This window comes from Protobothrops mucrosquamatus, unplaced genomic scaffold (genome assembly GCF_001527695.2).
Source record: "Protobothrops mucrosquamatus isolate PMUCROS unplaced genomic scaffold, P.Mucros_1.0 scaffold_205, whole genome shotgun sequence".
Lineage (NCBI taxonomy): Eukaryota > Metazoa > Chordata > Lepidosauria > Squamata > Viperidae > Protobothrops > Protobothrops mucrosquamatus.
Genome location: NW_015386281.1, coordinates 144,036 through 155,983, shown reverse-complemented (window position 1 = coordinate 155,983; position 11,948 = coordinate 144,036). Strand labels below are relative to the sequence as shown.

The 11,948-nt window shown below is 39.4% G+C and overlaps 1 protein-coding gene across 1 annotated transcript in view; it reads left to right on the top strand.

Annotated features, from left to right (window-relative positions):
* The window catches only part of SMARCA2 (SWI/SNF related, matrix associated, actin dependent regulator of chromatin, subfamily a, member 2), a 109,941-nt gene that overhangs the window by 21,076 nt on the left and 76,917 nt on the right, over nucleotides 1–11,948 (top strand). Inside the window, exons 4-6 of the mRNA XM_015826093.2 lie at nucleotides 6,331–6,651; nucleotides 7,312–7,395; nucleotides 9,100–9,349. Of these exons, the coding sequence (XP_015681579.1) occupies nucleotides 6,331–6,651; nucleotides 7,312–7,395; nucleotides 9,100–9,349 (655 nt within the window). The remainder of the gene's footprint in view (nucleotides 1–6,330; nucleotides 6,652–7,311; nucleotides 7,396–9,099; nucleotides 9,350–11,948) is intronic.

Here is an 11,948-nt window from a genome sequence, read left to right as displayed (position 1 = left end):
ATTTCAGAGAGAGTTGTTTTTGCAAATTAAGTAATTGATTGCAGTTATTAACATTAGGTCAAGATTTGGCATCATAATTTGTCACTTGTTAAGGAAATGGTGAGTAATTTAGTTATTGTTTAGTGGTGGCTGTAATAACTGAAATACTTTCCATAATTGGGTATGTGCAAATTATAGTTCACCAAATCTAATATAAATCATTTGTGGCTTATTCAAGTGTCCTGTTTGGCTCTTCAGAAACTTAGATGGGGATATACAGTATCAAGCATCTGGCAGTTTGAAGGGCATGGTTAGAGGCCTTTGTTTTCCCTCCTCAAAGCAATGGTACAGGTGTTAACTTACCTAAAAGCTGTGTGGCTTTGGCGGACTTAAAAATACATTTCAAGCTAGATATGCAACCTTTTCCACAGTTCATTTCTTTGGGCCATATGTTAATAATGCAGCCTGCCTTTTCCAAAGCTTCATGTCACAATCCCCCAGTCAGTGCCTCTGCAGATGTTTGTTTTCAGATGCTTATGGAAGACAAGGAAGGCCTCTTGAAAGGTCAAATTTTCTTGTAGCAGCATATGCTGCCTGGTTAAGCTTTCAGAACAGAAGGTTAGTATAAAATAATCTCTGGCAATTTTAAAAAACAAACGAGCACTTACTAGGAGCACATCCTTCATGGCCCTTTCCCCAAGGAATTCGTAGTTGAAACCTTGCATTTGCAATATTCACTTTGGATATTTATATAATATTCACAAATGTTCCATGATTTAAACAGCTCTCTAGCATTCCAGAAGCTCCACAGAACTAGGTGACAGACATTTATTTTAAGATATGACAATGTTGCTGGGTTCCGTAAGTTGATTTCTATGACACTGTTTTTTATTTTCCTCTCCTCCCCCTCTCTTTCTCTCTCTCCATCCGCCCTCCCTTCTCCCTCCTGCCTAATTATTTATCTGGCTCTGTTGTAATGCTTACTAATGTTTCCTTTTTGTTCTTCTCAAGAAAAAAAATAACAAATGGGAGTGATTTTGAGACTGGTAGATTAGTTGCAGCCGTAGTCACAGCAAACAAAAATGTGTTTTATGTGACTAGCACATAAAACTCAAATCCTATAACATTTGACATATAGTTACCCCAGGTTGCATATTGATTGTTCGGAATTGTGCAAACTGAAATGATGCCACAGGTCTAATTGTGCAGTACAGTTGCTGTAGTACAAGCAGTACAAGACAGTTTGATCCAGAAACAGAAAATCCAAATGACTGATTAATATGGGATACAATGCTTCATGAATTTCTCCTCTTCAGAGTTCGTTGTGATAAGTTATCTGGTTCTTCCCACGATCTGAGAAAAGCTCAGCTTGTTTTTAGAGCGATTCAAATTTATTTTACTTTCATCTCTCTTTGTAGAGCTATTTTTGATGGTGTGCTGGATTTGTGAAAGACGGGGGGGAGAATAGACCAAATTTGACTACTTACTAGCTGCACCTACCCACCCACCCCCAGTAGTTCCAAAAGTGATAGGGTTTAAGGAATTAAGGCTGGTGATTGAAGAGGAGTTTTGGATTAATAATCAGGAATTTAGATTAAAGTAGTTCTCTTATTGTTGAAATAGGCATCATGACCACCCATTTCCCATCAACAAATATGAACCGAGCAACATCACCAGTCGTTATAAATGGGGATTAGGTGAAAGCACACTGGTTTTGCATTATTGAGACTGTTTTAAAGGTCTGGGCGGCAGACCTTTTCCAGTAGATTGCAATTTCTGGTGCAGAGTTGTCTTATTCTGCTGCCTTTAATGGTATCTTGAAACAGATACTATGGCAGACTCTTTTGCATGAGCCGTGATGATGCAGTGGTTAGAATACAGTATTGCAGGCTAATTCTGCCGACTGCCAGCAGTTCAATTCTCACTGGCTCAAGGTTGACTCAGCCTTCCATCCTTCTGAGGTCTATAACATGAGGATCTAGATTGTTAGGGGGCAATATGCTGACTATGTAAATTGCTTAGAGAGTGCTATAAAGCAGGGGTCCCCAACCCCTGGTCCGTGGACTGGCACCGGGCCACGGCATGCCAGAAACCGGTTCACGCAAACAAGCAAAGCCCCATCCGTGGGATGCAGGCAGTACATGAAACCACGCCCCCTCCGGTCCACAGAAAAACCTCTCTCCACAGAACCGGTCCCTGGTGCTCAAAAGATTGGGGACCTCTGCTGTAAAGCATTACAAAGTGGTCTATAAATCTAAGTCAGTGGTTCTCAACCTTTTTAATGCCGCGACCCCAACCGGTCGTAAGTCGAGGACTAAACCGGTCGTAAGTCGAGGACTAAACCGGTTGTAAGTCGAGGACTACCCAACCGGTCGTAAGTCGAGGACTTTCCCTGCCCGGGAGTGCTGCGCATGCGTGGTTCCGCCCCCTGCGCCGGCCGAGGCGTAGCTGGCAAGCGGCAGAGACGGAGCAGGCCGACCACCAGCTGGCCCAGCTCAAGGGAGGTAAGGCACCCGCCGGAAAAGGGGGAAAAAATGGCGGACAAAAAAAATGGCGGACAGCCTTGCTTGGCGACCCCCGTGAAATGGTCAATCGACCCCAAATGGGGTCCCGACCCACAGGTTGAGAACCACTGGTCTAAGTGCTATTGCTAGTGCCTTTCTAAAAAAAGAAGATAATTGCACTATTTAGTGTTTCTTGCAGTTATCATGAAAATATATTCGTATTGAAATCTTTGTTTCCTTCAGTTATGTAATAGAGCATTTTATGTACAGGGAGTATTGTGATGATTCACTGAAGGTGTGACATTATTAGAGTAAGTGTTGCAGGATAGAAGTTGCAGGATGAAGATTTTTTTTTTGGTCAGCTGTTTTTCAATCTTCCTTCTGTTCTATCTGAATTAACTCTTTATTTCTTAAAAGATTAAATACATATGGTACATGTATAGGCCTGATTAAATTGATAGTGCTTCTTCAGAAGGCTTGAATAGTTAAAAATGTAAAATGAGTGCAGTTGAATGTATATTTTTTGACTAATTAACCATTGTTATTTTATGTATTTAATTTTACCTTTGCACTGCTTTAGCAATAATGTTTTTCATGCATTAAACCATTGTTGGTTTAGTACTGTATTCATGCCAGGTTGTGCTCAGAGGATTGCTGTTTGGAAGCAATTCAGCTGTAAGGAATTTTGGCAATTTAATGTGCTTAGGAAGGAAAGGAGTAACAGGGATCGGAGTTACAGTCGGTGTTGGATCTGAATGGAAATAAATGTGGAAGAGAGTTTATAAAAATGTCAGGTAATAACTGGTTTAATACCGGATCTTAAGACTCCAGGACAAAAGTGAAGAATTAAGATCAGCATTGCCCAATTTGATGTCCTCTGGGTTGGCTAGGTATTTTTAGACTTGGAAGTCCATTGCCCAGAGAAGGCACCGGTTAAATGAAAGCTAACGAAGATTACTGCAATTGTAGAAGTAGAATCTGTCCTCATTTGTAGAATAGATGTTTGGGTGCATTACTGTACTTTCTGGAAGTTCAGAACAGAGTGTTTAAAGTGATTGGGTGAAATGTTTGCAGATTATTAAAATATTGTATTTAGTTTTGGTGTCTGTGTTGCTATATAGCCCATAATTACTCTGCTGAGTAGAAATAATTACGTTTATACAATATATGCCTATTGTAGGTAATTGCTTGCATGGCTGAAGAACTAAGGAGTTTGTTACAGTTGCCAATGTTTGCAAATTGATAACAACTTTGTGGCACTGCATAATACTAGTGCATGTAAAAGTTCAGTTAATTTCAATGCAACATGTATACTTGGTTAAAGGATTGTGCTATGTATGGCCATAATTTCTGAGGCATAGAATGTCTCTTCAATTTGCAACAACCGTAGGAGACAAACGTAGCAATTGTCTTTCAACTTCTCATCTGGAAATCTAGAATAAAATGGCTTAAGTGGAAACTTTCTTGAGAAACGTTATGGACTGGCTGATTGGAAAGTTCTACAATATGGGAAGGTTGAGGTAGAATAGGAATTCTTGGAAACTGAGGCAGATACATATGGGGGAAGTGAGAACCTTTGGCCACATTGTTCTGCCCTTGGATAGGCACAGCTGAGCACAGCCTGCCATTTTCTACAATACACATTTTTTGTTCTGGCACCTGTTGGATCTAGTGGATAAAGGCGCAAGGTTAAAAACCGACAGACCATGAGTTCTAGTTCCACCTTAGACATGAAAACCAAGTAGGCGACTTTGGGGCTAGATGCTTCCTCTCAGCCCAACTTGCCTCACAGGGTTGTTGCTGTGGGGAACATAGGAGGAGGAAGGAGCATTGAGTATGTATGTTGAGTTATTTATAAAAGTAATAAAGTGGGATAAAAATAAATTTTTAAAAATGCATCTTGTAGTAACATTTCAAGTAGTGACTGAGAGAGGTGAAGCTGGAGCCTAGCAAAATAAACAGATTGGTGGATTTATTTGCGGGATCATGTATTGGATAAGGCAGGGGTGGGCAGTTAATGGCCCTTTTATGACCAGTGGACTTCAACTCCCAGAATTCCTGAGCCAGCACGGCCATAAAAGGGCCACAGTTGCCCACTTCTGGGATAAGGCATGTTATATCATTTCACTTATACTGTAAACATTCACCGTTTGAGCGGAAATAACCAGTTCTCCTCACGGGCTGTTATGCATGGCTCATGAATGGCCAGGAATGGGTATATTGAGGTTTATTTTATTAGCTCAGGGCAGCAGTCTGGAATTTTATCTAGGGACCAGGCTCACATATCATTTGGTGAGATAATCTCAGAGTGAAGTAAGTTAGCAAATGACAAGCCTGTTTACAAAGGATCCCAGCTGCATTGAGCACCATGTAGCCAGGTTTTGCTTAAGTACATTCATCCAGACCCATTTTTACTCGTAGACCCACTGAATCCTCACCAAACTGATCAAGGAGTATGGTGGGTAGGTATGTGTACATGGGGTTCTTTTCCTCCAGTCAGCTTCCTGTGTGCCCCTGCTTTTTATAGCAGTGCATTACTTTTCGACCGCGCCTCATGAGTTGCTGCTGTTATTACTGAGATCCCTAAGTCTTGCTTGATGTGCACTTTTCACACAGTGGCCAGCTTCCAGACCACTCTGGTTTCAAATTGGGTCATTCGCTGGTCTTTACACATCCAAGGCTGAATTTCTTAGAGTGCTTTATATACTTAGCTTTCTCCATCTGTTTGTTAGGGTTTTTGTTCCCCTCCTCACAGGCCCAAATAAAGTCCATAATATTTACAACATGTATTGTCAGTTTCCATACCTACGGCATTTCTGACTATCACTCACTGTAAAGAAACCCCTTATTTTAAGATTTATGTTCTGGTTATTTCCCTTATTTTCTTGTTTTTAAGTTTTGGTTTTCTCAGAGACAAAATTCTCTAAATCACCTGCAGCTTCAATTTTTGTGTAATCAATCATTTCCGAACTTGGTGGTTTGTGAATCTCCCTTTATCCATCCTGTTTGCACCATATTTAAGCTCCCAGCTCTTTATGCCGTAGCTATGTTATGGAAGACATGGTTATCTTTCTCTTCTGAAAGAATCATGGATGCCCAGTCTGTGCTTTGTGTGGCTCCAGCTTCTATTCTTCCATGGTAAATACTTAGTGTATGAGAGAGAAAAGTGTGTATGTGTGTGTGTGTGGATGCGCATTTAGTTTAAAATTTCAGTTACTTAACATTTATAATTGGTAAGTTTCACAAGACATCAAAACCTCTTCCTAATGTATTATTCATTTGACGAATAGTCGAAGAGTGATCACTACAACTACATGTTAAAGTATGCACATATGTATATGCTTGAGTATATTATGTTCCTTAGATGTGTAATAAGACCTTAATGCAAGCAGTGTTAAAAGTGTTTTTATTTGGTTTTATTTAGTAATTTGTCTTAAAAGGTCACTTATAAAAAGGCAAGATATACATCCTGAAACAAAATCAAACTAGTTATATCTGTAAGGGTGACATTTCCAACTGAATCTCAATGGGAAGAAATAATGTGACATGGATTCACTCTTCATTCTTCTTTCTGGTTTTTTTTTTTTTTACCACTCTTTGGTTTAATAGAGGGTTTTTTTTTCACGGAGAACAAAATTATTTGAGATAAGAGCTCAATTTAAATGTGCCTAAAGGAAAGTGTAATAACCTTTTTTCCCTTGGGAATTAGGAATGTCTTTTGGAAGAAAAGTTTTGCATACAAAAATATGATTATTGCAGATACTGGAAGTACTCAGTTGTTAGGGTTTATTAGTTGGAAACCAAACCATTATGATTTTTTTTTTGGTTCTTCTGTTTTTGACTACAGGTTATATGTCTCCGCATCCGTCTCCCCTGGGAGCACCTGAGCACGTGTCTAGTCCAATGTCTGGAGGAGGTCCAACTCCACCCCAGATGCAACCAAGTCAGCCAGGACCCATGATGCCTGCAGAGCAACAAGTGATGAGCCAACCCAGTAGAGGCCCTTCACCTTTCAGTCCTGTTCAGTTGCATCAGCTCCGAGCTCAGATTTTAGCATACAAAATGCTGGCTAGAGGACAGCCAATCCCTGAAAACATTCAGCTCGCTGTACAAGGGAAAAGGTCACTGCCCGGGATTCAGCAGCAACAGACTCTTTACAGAGCATGCGGTAAAATGGCTACCTTCTGTATTATAATACCTACGCAAGACTGAGGACAAAATTGTGGCCTTTCCTTGATTACGTATCAATCGGAATTCAAAGAGTGACTTGTGAGGAAAAGAGTAAAAGGGAGTAGTCCTGTTCTTTTCTCCCCTTTTGCTTCAGTGCATAGATATGTGCAGGAGCAATGTGGCTGAGTAGCACAGGCAGCGGAGGCATTATGGGGTCCTGAGTAATTTAAACACTAGAAAAACCAACTTCTATATGGGATGGTGGAATATGCATTTCCTGTAATGTCCTGGCGAGAGATTGTCTATACATTTACCTCAGAGCAGAGAAAGAAAGAAACAGAGCTGTATTGAATTCCATAGGGGTCCCTGAAGTTAAATAAAGTGTTTGCCCTCAAATAAAAATTGTGGTCTATTTCCTTGTATACATTTAATTTTAGTATGAACTAGGTAGATGGAGCAAAAAAGGGGGAACATCACTACATTTTAATTTGAAAACCTCTACTGAAATGTAAAATTTAAATGTTTAATTAACAACGCACACACACACACAGTTCATGTGAAGGAATTTCCAGAAAGTCACCACTAAGACACAGAAGCTGTTTTACATAAAGGTTCTTGGTACCTTCCGATAAGAGGTCATGTGCATTTTTCCTTGCAGCAGCTCTTCCCATTGCTGGACAAGGAGTTGCTTCAGGGATGCCAGGACATACAGCTGCCATGGCTCCAAAGACTTGGCCAGAAGGTAAAACTGCAGTACCGTAACTCAAAACTACCAGCAGCTCATGTGCAGTTAATCATGATAGCTGTGTTCTAAGCAGAGAAGGGGAAAGAAGAAGCAAATAAGGTCTTTTCAAATTCTTTCCTTTCTATATTGTCTTCATCTTCACAATAGCAGGTAGTCAATGCTGTTTTCTCCCCAGATAAAAGAGAGCAGAGATAACCATGATGCGTTTTAGTGCTCTTCCCCCCCCCTTTTTTTTTCTCCTCCCACAGCTCCTTTTGTGGAGTATCTCCAGCAGACAGAAGTTTCTTCTTGTGAACACCTGTTTAACAATGGCTGTCACAGAGAAGAAGGAGTCAACTTAGTTCCCAAAGCACCTGAGGGGAGAATAAGAAGTAATGGGTGGGAAATGATTAAAGAGGGATCCAACCTAGAGCTAAGGACAAATGTTCTGACACTGAGAATAATTAATCAAGACTGGACAGCCATTTGTCCAGAATAGCATAGGGTCTGCTGGTTGAGCAGGGACTTGGATTAGGAAACTTTCCAGGTCCCTTCCAACCCTATTATTCTATGTTCTGTGCTATGCCCACATGGGAAGTGAGGTTGAATAATAATTCTAGTGGAAAAGAAGAAGCTTTCATTTCAAGGAGTCATCGCAATATTCTGCTTCCAGAGATACTGATCTAAGATTTTGACAAGACTCTAAGGCAGGGGTAGGCAACCTTGGCTCTTTTATGACTCGTGGACTTCAACTCCCAGAATTCCTGAGCCAGCATGGCTGGCTCAGGAATTCTGGGAGCTGAAGTCCACGAGTCATAAAAGAGCCAAGGTTGCCTACTACCCCTGCTCTAAGGTAACAATAATCTCTGAAAAATATTTTTTCCTTACATTTTTTTTCTCCCTAACTTGGTTTTAATAGCTCCCACGTTACCTATTCTACTGTTGCCTTTCTTTTTAGAATATGAAAAGAATCTTCATTGCTTCCTTGCTCAATAACATTTAGAAAATCACACTTGCTCAGTTTCTGGAATCCCAGGCGAAAAAAAATATTTGCATTGTCTATCAGATGTGTGAATAACAGATAACAAAGTTTCAAAGCCTATTCACTTTTTTTCCTGATACGTTTCCAGGATCTTGATTGAAAAATAATTTATCTGCATTGAATAAAAGCTCCTCCTCCCACTTTTGTTGCTTTGCATCTGAAATCCCTTTAACATTATTCCTTTGACCCCTTTTTTTCCCTTTAATGCAGTTTTACCAACATCAATACAGGGATAATTAAGAGACCAAAACCATAACTTGAGAATCAGAGCAAACGGAAAATAATTCATGTGATCATAGAGTAGGTCAGAAATGTTACTTTGAGGTGGGATGTTTATTTCAGGCATAAGAACTAAACATTGTGTTATGATCGAGTAGTTGTTCATGCTTCTGTTGGTATGTACATGTGAATGCCTGTAAATACTGTAGAAGTTTCAAAGTTGATATCATTTGATCTAGATCAGGGGTAGGCAACCTTGGCTCTTTTATGACTCGTGGACTTCAACTCCCAGAATTCCTGAGCCAGCCATGCTGGCTCAGGAATTCTGGGAGTTGAAGTCCACGAGTCATAAAAGAGCCAAGGTTGCCTACCCCTGATCTAGATGTTCCAACAAAATAATTTTCTATTAAGATACTTAGATTTTAACCAGTATTTCTTCTACCTCACTTTTTATTTTCCAGGGCAAGGAGTGGATATGAATGCCTCAAGTACACCCCAAAAACTGGCTGTGCCACCTCCAAGTGGAAGGCCGTCACCTGCCCCTGCTGCTACCCAGCCTGCAGCTGTAATGCCAGGTCCTTCTGTGCCGCAGCCTGCAGCTGGTCAGCCTTCACCTATTGTTCAGCTGCAGCAAAAACAGAATCGTATCAGCCCCATCCAAAAGCCTCAGGGGCTGGATCCTGTTGAAATTCTTCAGGAACGGGAATATAGGTAACAGCCAAAATGGAGTGTTTCAGATTAGCTTGCTTTGTGAGTTAGAATTCTTATTGTCGTTTCAAATTTTTAAAGGAAACTTCATAGCAATTATTATATTTTCTGGAAAAAGACTGAAGATCAGCTCAGTAGTCCGGCTGGGGAATTAAGGGCACGGGAAGGGTGAATCAAATTGTTAAATCCCTAACCTTTGGCATCCTGTTGTAAACATTTCAGACCTAGAGGAAATGTTATGGGCATAACCACAAAAGATTGTTATAGGACAGTGATGGCGAACCTTTTAAGAGACCGAGTGCCCAAACTGCGACCCAAAACCCACTTATGTATCATCGGGTGCCGGGTGGGCATGGCCCATTGGGTGGGCGAGGCTGCGGTGGTAACAGCAGACTGGATGGGACTAAAAGGTTCAATCAATCAATTCCAACTTTGAGAAATCTTTTTTTTTCCATGAGAAGTTGAAATTGATTGAACCTTTTTTTTTTTTGCACACGGCAGCGGAGGCCTAAAGCGAAAAGGTTTTATAAAACCCAGCTGAAGGCCTAGGACTGGGGCGACGGCCTGCGTGCCCATAGAGAGGGCTCTGCGTGTCACCTGTGGCACGCGTGCTCATAAGTTCAACACCATGGTTATAGGAAATTTGCAGCTTCCAAGCAGCTGAATGCAAGGTTGAAGTTGGTCCCCCTAATATAAAATCAAACCACTGACTGGTCATCACAAAACCTTCATTTCACGCAATAAAAAACTATATATTTCCCCCACAAAAGTCTAGTATCAATAGTTTACAAAATTGGGGGCATCCTTTAAATTAGGAGCACTACTTTTTAATTTTAGGAGTATCTCTTATCTATAAAAGTGTGATATTTTTTTAAAAAGTACTGCTTTATTTATCACATTTGTTTCTTTGATCTTCCTTCAAAGTCTGCAACAGTGTGTATGGTTATTCATTTCATTGTATCCTCACATCAATCCTGGAAGAAAATAGGCTAAACTCAACAATTACCAGTCAGTTTGGGATTGGAATTTGGATTTAAAGAGAAATCTTCAAAATTCTGATAGTTTTTTTTAAAAAATCAGTTTTTCAACCAGGTTTAAGTAAGATCAATTACTGTAACAAAAATGTATGCGAAATCATAAAATTGTGCTACTCAGTACCTCTTCTATTTTTTTCTATTGCAGTTAGTTATGTCCCTGAAAATGTTTTTTAGGAAATTGAGCACTCTAAAAAGACAAAATGAAGCACGAAAAAAGTATTTATATGTGTATTTGGAAGGATTAATAGGAAAAAAATAGATCTCTCTTTACATGAGAGTACTCATTTTCCTTTTATACAAAGTGACTTCTATCTATTCTGTAGCCTAATATGGGAGATTCTTTATCCATTTTCAAGTTCAAAATTGGTTTGCCATCCAGTTTATATAATTTATAATTTTCCTAAATGATACAACTCATTGATTGAGCAGCTCTTTCCTTTTACTTTTTTTCTTTAGTCCAAGCCAGAGTTTTTGATCTGATGACTCAAGGGTTGTGCAGATTTGGTTTATGTGCATGTTGTATAAATATTTACATTTCCCTCTATCTTTTCATTTCATTTCCTTAAATCTCTAAGTATGTATACAGTATGTGTGTGTTTCTGATTCAGTAGAGGACATTTTTTTATTTGCCAAGCTTTAACCAAAAACAGTTTTACTCTAAAGCCAAAAACAAAACAAAACAAAAACCCCTCTAAAACAAAAACAAAAAAATCTGGAACTTTGTATTTTAGTAATGGGAGAAGGGAATTCCATTTAAGTGAGATTAAAATTGGAATAAGTCCCAATATGATTTGATTTTGTTTGGGCAAACTTTGATGTTTTAAGAATGTCTTAAAATCATAAATTATATAGGGGAAAGGAGCCATTTGGCCTATTGAATCCAACTCCCTATTCAGTGGAGGAATCCAAACTAAAGTATCCCAGATAGCTTCTACCTACAGGCATGCAATGAAGGCAAGGCCATTTCCTCTCTGGATAATTGGTTCTACTGTCAAAGTATTCCTACTGTCAGAAAGATTTTTTTACCCTAACCCACCATTAGAATCTGCCTTCCTGTAACTTTAAATCCATTATTCCCCATCTGGTACTTCTGAACAAGAGAGAACAGGTCTTGACCTTCAAGTGTGACATTCTTTCAGGTATTTGAAGAATGCTATCATATCACCTCAACTCCAGATTTTTTCCTCAGAGCTAAATATACCCAGCTCCTTCAGTCTCTTTTCACAGAATTTATTTTCTGATCATCCTTCCTGCCATTCAAATAATTCTATTCTAATTTCTATTCCCCCTTCTTAAGTCTGATGAAAACAGAAAAACTTAGGAAAATAAAATTTCATATTCTCAAAGTTACCTTGTGCATTTGATGTTGCTTAATATTTCACATGCTTTTTTTTTTTTTTTTTTTTTTTGGCATCTCCTGCAGGTCAAATTGCAGTACGATGTCTCTGTCAGCTTCATTGTGCTTAACATACAGAGGTTTACAATGAAGCTATAGTCTTCTTAATGTTATCCCTTTATTGTGAAATAAATATCAATAAAGCCTTCATATATTTAATATGTTGATA